At 39.1% G+C, this 9559-nt stretch overlaps 1 protein-coding gene across 1 annotated transcript; it reads left to right on the forward strand.

Moving 5' to 3' along the window:
- Positions 1-1081: 1081 nt before the first annotated feature.
- LOC119891829 (glutathione S-transferase theta-3-like) lies at positions 1082-6671 on the forward strand. Its single transcript, XM_038703735.1, has 5 exons — positions 1082-1317; positions 2156-2243; positions 2990-3146; positions 3928-4104; positions 6167-6671. Exons 1-5 carry the CDS (start codon positions 1209-1211, stop codon positions 6365-6367), a joined length of 732 nt encoding a protein of 243 aa, XP_038559663.1. The 5' UTR covers positions 1082-1208; the 3' UTR covers positions 6368-6671.
- The last annotated feature ends 2888 nt before the right edge of the window (positions 6672-9559 follow it).

Raw genomic sequence — 9559 nt, forward strand, 5'->3', positions numbered from 1 at the left:
TTGTTATATAACTGACCCGTTAAATCAATATTTAGGCTTTAAGTTATGCATAGTTAAGGGCATGGCTGCTTTGAGTGACAGGTGGGTACCATCACAGGTGGCTAGTTACAGCAACCAGGCTTCATCAAGTCCTCCACATCTCCACCATTGTTCATATTTGGATTAGCCAGGAGTTAGGCAAGTCAGCCACTGCCAAGAAGCAACAGCTGGAGCCGCCCACATTGAGGGTTTAATGATTTAAACGCTCAATGTTTATGAGAACTATTGAGGTGAGAAATAGACAATGCAGTTACAGATCTTGATCATATTTGATCAGTGCTGCCTAGTTTAAAAGTTTGATCTGAGTTTTGTGAGTCTGGGGCATTTTTTCTGGATTGATTCATGAAGTAGAGGTTGAGTCGTGTTCATGCAAAAACAGACACTGTGAACAGTCTATCAATTCCATCATGCATCATGCCGCCTGATCTCCTGCTCTTCATAGAAAATGAATAGACTCCATCGACTTGACATACGTCATTGCATCCAGTCTGTGCGCCACTTTAGAAACCCACAAACTGCTTCAAATTCTCACATTTGAGACTCTGGAACAGAGTATATTCTGCAGTTTTGCTTGTAAATGACAAACAATGAATTGGTTATCAAAATTGTTGTTGTTATATTACTGTAAATTACTTTCAGTCCAATTTAATAAGAAAAAGTGTCATCATATACAAATAATATAAATAACATAGTTTTGTAGTCACCAGCTAGTTAATATAAAGTCATTGTTAGTGTAATTAGTAAAGTGAAAATTGGTGCAAATCATGAGGGGACAGGGTGTACAAAAACTCATTTTAAAAATCTTTATCCATGTGATCATTGACTTGATGTCAAACTTTTAACGTCTTCACTAATGTCTGACTGCATTAAATTACTTTACATTATAAAGAGGACCCTGAATCACAGATTAGAGGAACCCCAAGCAGATAAAAATGCAATAAGCAGTGTTTATAAAATGTTGGGCTAAGCTAAGGGGCCAAAGGTCAGACTGTTCAACCACGACGGCCTGCTTATTTTGAACTGTCGCCACCATTTAGAAATCAGTGAGCCTCACAGTAAGAAGAGGAGGAGTTCTGGGCAGACAGAGGACAACAGGCGCAGCAGGAGAGGACTGAAAACTCAGAGTGAACGTGGTGGAAAGGAAGCATCTGCAGCCTTTAGACTTGGACATGATGGAGCTCTATCTCGACCTGCACTCCCAGCCCTGCCGCTCCGTCTTTCTGTTTGCCAAAGCGGTCGGGATTCCCTTTGAGTTTAAGCTTGTCGACCTCGCTACAGGTAATCCCACACCCCAGACAGTCACAGGGACATGGATGAGACTTGAATTTATGCATAGCTTAAATGTGCATGTTTTAGTAAAGGGTTTGGGCTTTTTGTTCACATTCTATCTTAAAATAGTAATAACGACCACTACAGGAAGTAATTTCTCTTCAGATATCTATCTATCTGTCTGTCTGTCCGTCTATTGATGTTTTTTGGGGGCTTTTGAATATGTACAGACCAGATGTTTGTGGAGTTAGTGACCACCAAACTTTGAACTTGTTGCATAAACTCCAGCCTCAGAAATCTGCATAGTTATATTTGCAGACTTAGTCTTTGTGTTTGACTTTGTAACTCTGTAAACACATTTAGCAGGAGTTGAACGTCCTGCCGGATTTGAATTTGTTCTGTAAGCTTGAACATTCCAGCACTCCTCTGGGGGATCAGTTTACATTTTCACATTTCACCCAGAAAGCTGACAGACTCATTCAGCAAGTTGAGGAGTAGAGTTACATTAACTCCTAGAGAACCAACCTTACAAGAAAACAGTTGGTGGGATGTTGTGGGTCTGAGGTCAAAGCATCTAGAAAAAACATCCCTGCGTCCCTGAGGTGATTGAGTTTCACCTCAGGGATGCAAAGCAAAGAGAAGCGTTCCAAAGCAGATAACAAAGAAAAGGAGAGGGAGAGTAAAATAAACTCACCATTTTCTCCAAATGGTGGAACAAACCTCAGTTATGTGCTTTGTGTGCATGTATACTTTTTTTCTGTTCACATGGCAACACAAACAAACAGACAGCAGATATATTTTTCTTTTTAAGTCATCTGTGATTCTCATTTGCTGGTGTTTGTCTCAGGGCAGCAGTACAGCGAGGAGTTCGGAAAGATCAGCATCATGAGGAAGGTTCCTGTCATGAAGGATGGAAGCTTCATTCTGACGGAGAGGTACAACGATGGTTTGGATTTAAGATTTCCTTACATTACAAATAATGACAATATGTGTCTGATCAGTCCATCCATTCATATTTTAGACATCAGCAAGTAAGTTTTGAAAATCCGCAGGAAGAGTTTGTTGATCTCTTTCAAAGGCTGCTCATTATTATGTAAGGGCCAACATATTCTTCCACTCTGGATCTAGCCACGCAGATAGTTCTGGTTTGACCTGCTGAAGTCTTTAGATCTTCAGCTGTGATTTGTAGCTTCATCACCAGTGCAATGGTGTTGAATGGTTTTCAGTTTCAACTCATCTGCCTGAGACATAAACAAGCCAAGTGGGTGCATAAGGCTCTGCAGCCTGTAGAGGGCCCCCAAACAATATACTATAATATAATATACTTTCTTTATTAGGTAGCAATAGCAGAGAGATGACAGGAAGTGAGAGTTGCAACAAAGGTCCCCAGCAGGATTCAGACTGTGAAGTTGTAGTTCATGGTTGGCAGCTTAACCTGAGCTACATGGACACCCTTTGAATAATCAATTAATATTCAATAAAACAGTTTGTCTGGCAGCTCCTGTCCTGCTTCACATTACTTGTTCCATTTAACTTCAGTAAATATGTATGCTGTGTCTCCTGGTTGCTTGATAATATTTTCAGTGTAGTTGAACAACAATTAGGTGAAACAGTTGCCATATTCTCTGTTGCTGAACATTCATTTGTTCCATTTCTCTTCTTCCTGCTGTCTGTGTTGCAGCGTTGCGATCCTGAAGTACCTGGTGCAGAAATATTCGTCATCAGTGGCAGAGCACTGGTATCCAGCTGACCTGCAGCAGCGAGCTCGTGTTAATGAATACCTGTCCTGGCAGCACATGAACCTCAGAGCTCACGGCTCAAAGGTCTTCCTGCTCAGGGTACGAGTCCCAGATCAACCCGGTGTTGTATCCATTGACCTACTTCAGTACACACATTTCAACACTTCATACACAAGTTCATTTGTTAGTTTTTCCTTTTTGTACCTCTGCATTTTGAGGTTGTTTATACTAGATCTATACCTAATATGTTTAAATATATTGACATTTTATTTTTATGAAGTGTTAGATTAGATGTGATAATTTCATTGTTAGCAAAATTAGTATGGCACATAATGGGAACTTGACAAAGGGTCCTATGTTTCCCACATCTAGGGTTAAGGTTAGGGTAAATGGTTTTTTGAACTTAGGACCCTGGGAACATAGCTACGCTCCTGATTAGATTAGATTGAACCTTATCGTCATTGCACAAGTACAGTACAAGTACTGAGCCAACAGAGTGCTCAAAGTTAAGTCATGACCCACATTTCAATCCATAGATTTTCATCTAACAATTCACTCAAAACGACCACTACTTGCACTGATTGGTGCAAGTAGTGGTGATTGGTGCAGGTAATCACCAAAGTCATTAAGATTCATCCTCGGGGAGCACAAATGTCTGAACCGAAGGTTCATGACCATCTATCCAATAATTGTTAAGATGTCGGCCAACCGACTGTCAGAGATTGTCATCTCTAGAGCCATGCTGCTAACATAGCTAAAAATAAGCACATTCAGACTACTTTTTATAAATGTACTTACAGAATATTAATGACTGTCAATAACAAATGCTGCTGCTGGTGCTACCAAAGTCTGGCTGATCTTTGCTCTTCTATTTGACCAGACTCTGTTTCCTGTCATCATGGGCTCTGAGGCCCCGAAAGAGAAGGTGGATGCTGCTGTCGACGATCTGAATCAGACGCTCAACCTGCTGGAGGCGAAATTCCTGCAGAACAAACCGTTTATCATCGGCGACAAAATCTCTCTGGCTGATCTGGTGGCTATAGTTGAGATCATGCAGGTAATACTACAACTACTATTTATCCTACTACTACTGGTAAGTAAATGTAAGTAAAAACTTGATTTTATATTGCACTGTCAAAATATGGGTTACCTGGTGCTACAGCTACTGCTACTTCTACTACTGCAGAATTTCAATTACTTTCTACAACTACCAACTAACCTTAACCCCTAAACACTGACTGTTGCGAATTCGCATCACACCGCTTGAATTCAGATTACAGCCAAGATAGCGTATTTATTCCACCAATGCCAGTAATCATAATCGATACATACCTAGGAACCTTTTTCAAGCACTGGTTTATGCATCATAACTAAATTTATATGTATTGTATGTGTTATAGACAAATTATTAATTTCCACTCAATTTAGCAACAGCTTGAAAGCAAAAAGACAAATAGTAATTTCTTTTTTCATAATTGTAAATACAGTCAGGCGTCGAGGGGTTAAAAGGGCACCAATTTTACACTTTATGTTCAGGTTGCTAGTCATGAGAAGGACTACTCAGCCTGTGAACGGTTGCATCCTGTCTTCTGTGGCTCTGGTTTTCCTAAATTTAAGTTGCATTATGGGAAATGTAGGATCTGGCATATTTGGAGTTTGACCCATTCTTGAGAATTAGTGAGATGTTAATCAGAGGTGAAGTGCAAATATCACATTCTTTAATTCTCTTCTCTCTCTTTAATTTATGGGTGTATGTGTAAAGATATGGACAAGAAACACTGGGAGGGAGAAAGAGGTAAATATTAAGATGGCAGTTGAATTCTGGGATGAATCAGACACAGTACTATGTAGGGCAGGATTTCTTTTAACGCATAAACGAGGCCATCTAGGTCTGTTTAATTAATTGATTAGGAAATAAACAAAGCAAACCATTCCTAATCATATGACATGCAGCAAAGCTCCCTGGCCAAAGCCGAACTGGTCCCATGATACTCGCCTTTAGAACACCAGGCACCCTGAATTTTATTATTTTAAAAACTAGAAATTGAAAGTATTATTGTGAAATATTTTGCCATTAATTGAGGAAAGGTGCAGCCCAGAATTGCTACTGCTGCTTGAGCTTAAAATGAATCATGGTGATATATTTAAGACCTATTTTAGTTGCATTTATATGAAAAATATATCTGATGAATATCAATGTATTAGTCTCAGAAGATTCCACCCCACGAGGGATCCCAGCCCATTTCAGCCCTCGCTTAACTGCCTGAGAGATCTTAAAATATGGTTGAATCAGAACTTTCTCTGTCTTAATGAAAGTAAGACTGAGGTTGTTGTGTTTGGTTGACCTTGGGATTTAAGTGTTTGTTTAGATACTATTGGCACTTTAGGAACGCATAGTCATCCATTTACCAAGAATCTAGGTGTGATCTTCGAACAGTGCTTTTAAATTTGAAAAACAAATTAGTTCTGTTGTAAAAGCCAGTTTCTTTCAGCTGAGACTGTTGACTAGAGTCAATCGCTACCTGCCATGCAAAGACTTTGAAAGAGTAATCCATGCATTTCTAACGTATCGACTAGACCACTGTAATTCTTTGTATGTTGGAGTGGATCAGCCATCTCGCCATCGGTTGCAGTTAGTCCAGAATGCAGCAGCTTGACTTCTAACTGGAACTAAAAAGCTCACTACCCCCGTTTTAGCCTCGCTCCACAGGCTTCCTGTCCACTTTAGTATTGATTTTAAGATTGCTTATTTTTAAAGTTTTAAATGGGTTGGCACCTTCTTATTTATTAGAATTATATATATATATGTATGTAATACACACTCAAAGCACTGAGGTCATCCAATCGGACGCTCCTCGATGTCCTCAGATCCAGGTTAAAAACTAGAGGTGACCGAGCCTTTTCACCAGCTTCCTAATCTTTGGAATACTTTACCTGTTGAAATAAGAATTGCTCGGACTGCTGACAAATCCTTTCTAAATGTGTTAAATAAATAAACTTGAACTTGAACTTAAAACTTTTCATGTATATGTGATTGTAATTTCATTTCATGTAATTGCAGTATTATCTTTTCAAAAAAAACTTGAACATTTAGGTTGTGTTTGCTGTGTGTTTTGCAGCCTGTTGGAAGTGGCCTGGATGTATTTCAAGGCCGGCCAAAGCTGATCGCCTGGAGAGAGCGAGTGAAGAAGGAGGTCGGTGAAAAGTTGTTTGACGAAGCTCATGAGCTGATCATGAAGGTGAGCAGCCTGCCGCAGAAGATGCAGAACAGCGCCGATCTGGAGATGCTCAAACCGAAATTGCAGAAGCTTTTCATCTGAAAACTTTTCTGTGTACAAATTCACATGTCAAATGTTATGTAGCATAATTCCTGTGCAGGTTTGTCAAGAACCAGCTTCCAGGTATTAACATGTTTGGAAAACTGTGCTGTAAACATAACATGATTCGCCCCCAAAAATTATCATGCTATAAAGTCTGAACAAAATCTGAAACTCAACTCAAATCTGAAAACTGTGAAACTGGGCTGGAAATATTCACCAGGACAAATCACGACAAATGTTCTTTACAACAACTCAGTGTTATTTTTATGATCCCTACACCACTAAAAATACTTATAAAAACCAACTGTGTCCATTTGTTTTGTCTACTTTTAAATGGATTTCTGAAATTCAGTTTGTAGATAAACATAAATATGAGGTAACATGACTTACAAGGATGTGAAAAACATGCTGGAGTGAAGGTAAAATATGAACAGGGACATTATAAAGTTTATTATCACACTCCTCATGATATGTTAATCAGGTCAGGTTTGCTCTTAGACACTTCAGAAGGACATACAACTGTTGATAGACAACACACATGCAGTGGTGGAAGGAGTATTTACATGCCTGCACTCAAAATTATACCCAAAGCATTCACTGATACATTGATACATTAACCTGTAAGCAGAAATGGGATGTTGTAGCTGGTGTAGTTGGTGTTGTGTCATACAGTACTGCTGTACTTAAACTATTACACTATAAACTCAATTCAAAAGAGTAAAAAGTGCAATGTTTCCCTCTGAAACGTAGTGGAGTGGAAGTATTAAGTGGCATCAAATGGAAAAAACTCAAGTAAAGTACAAGTTCACCAAAGTAAAGCACTTGAGAATATGTTCTCAGATGCATTCCAGCTCTACACACATGACTGTTGCAGAGAGTGAGTCATTGTTTTCTCAGATTGTCTGAACTGGTCAGTTTTCCTCACAGTGATCCACTTTGTCCTTCTGAGAACAAGAAGATCTTTATCTCCAAGAAAATCAGAAAAAAAGTCGCAAATGGCATACCAGAATTTTTAGGTTTGTTTCCAAACAAGACATGTTCTCAAATGTTTACATCATAGATCATAATCCCAACTTTATTTCTCAGTATGTTCCTCTGTGATGCATAGCCTTGTGAGCGTAGTTCAGATCTCACTGACATCTAGTGCATTTCTTAAGTTATTTCTGTGTAAATCCCCTTTTAGGGAGGTCACTTATGAGCCTGATCATTATTATATTTGATTAATCAATTGAATGAATTGTCACAAATTAGTGAAAACTGCCAATCACAATTTCCCAGAGTGCTTGTTTTATCTCAGCAAAATGACAAAATGATAAAATGCCAACTAAAATAATAGATAGAGAGAAAAGCATAAAATCCTTACATTGGAGAAGCTGGAACCAGAGACTGTTTGGAATTTTTCACTGCCAAATAACTTAAATGATTAATTGATTATCCTACATATCAAATTCGTATGTTATCAACATCTTGTATTTTTTTTGAAAGATCATAACTTCCCCTCGTTTGTCCTGTTTTGGTGGCTGCTGCAGTCTTTATCCAAGACTAAAGCAGTAAGACTACTTGCCTTTGACTTTTACATGAATCAGTGACAATTCTAAAATAGCCACAGAAGTTACATACAGGATAAGGCTGGATTACCAACTGGATGAGCAGGCAACTGACCCATTAACACAAATCCGGGTTTCTGAAACCAGGATACAATGTTTAATATCCTGGTTATGATCAAGTTTTGGGATTGTCCCTGTGATCTGTTGAGCATGTAAACATTATATCCTGGTTTCAGAAACCCGGATTTGTTGCCTGGAGTTGAAAGCAGAATAATGTGGCATATCTAACACCTCACCCAGATTTCTGAACACTCTTATAGGTGCAGATGTTTATATACAGTCTATGGTGCTGATCAGAGTGGCTGAGATGGTGAGAAATCCAGACACTCTTGCAGGCAGACAATCACAAAACTGGATCCCCAGGGTGGAGCTAGACTCTCAGCACAGTAAAATAGCTGATGAAACCATTTGTTATACTGTGTCACTTGTTGATCCAAGTAAGCTTATGAAATGATAAGCCTATAAAACACAAAGAAAAGCCACATTGTCAAACAACTTTGTTTTGAAGAACAAAGAAAATGGCTTGCTAGTCAAGTTAAAATGTTTCAGCACCAAAGAAGACAGTGGTGTGGCATGCTGAACAGGCCAAGTGCACTGTCTCAATCAGTGCCACACTACATAAATGACATATATAAATATATATACAGAACAATCAGTTTGCCCTACCGCTCCACTGTACCTGAGCTATACCAAGACTGACTGAAGCATCGCTTATCTTGGTCATATAGGAAATTTTTGTAACCCTCCTTCAAACCAGGCTGTCAAGGACCATGTCCAATCACTGCACAGATTATTTCTGTTGTGAGAGATCGGTGATGAAAAAGGAGCGGGTCAGTGGGATATTCTTCTTCAGACAAGCAATTGGCTAGGCTGTGCTCTGGACCCATGCTGGCACTGCTGCTGGAACCTGAGGCATCTGCGACTGACCGGGTATCCTCCATCCAGTTGCAGGTGACAATACTCCTCCTCTGGTGAGCTTTTCTGAGCTTGAGCTCTGCTAGCTTCATTACTCATGCTGATAAGTTTGCTGTTTGTTCAAAATACTCGTTACCCTATTAGTACTCTTTGTTTTTTTTTTTAAATGTGCTGGCTCAGAATATATTTTTCTGTTGGTAATTCTTGTGCTGGTATACCGTTGTGACCAGGAGTGAATAGACACCATTTCTCGAATAAGATCAAATACAGGATAAGACTAAGAACCAGGATACTCGTGTGCATGTAAACACAATCAGTATCAAGGTGGGTCTTCCATTATTACCTCATCTTCATCTTCACAGTAGTTTTAAGAGCTTGATTTAGTTTATGTTATGGTGCATATTGCTGAAGAAAGGTGTGCTCTATGAAATGACCATGCAGTCACTGACACACAGAGAACTCGGGACCAGGCACTATTAATCCTTGGAAGAGTCCTGGTTGGTTCCTGGGTCTCTGCAAATAATTTAAACCGGGTTGACAGCGTACAGATTAAGATTTAGTCATCAGACACACAAGTAGAATTTCTTTCAATAGGTCATTTAAACAAAAAAATAAATCACTCTCAGGTAGATATTGCTTCTTAGTTTTTGACCTTTTCATTGTTTTAAAC

Source organism: Micropterus salmoides, unplaced genomic scaffold (assembly GCF_014851395.1).
Source record: "Micropterus salmoides isolate LMB-PRFRI ecotype aquatic unplaced genomic scaffold, ASM1485139v1 Ms_hic_scaffold_7, whole genome shotgun sequence".
In the NCBI taxonomy this organism is placed as follows: domain Eukaryota; kingdom Metazoa; phylum Chordata; class Actinopteri; order Centrarchiformes; family Centrarchidae; genus Micropterus; species Micropterus salmoides.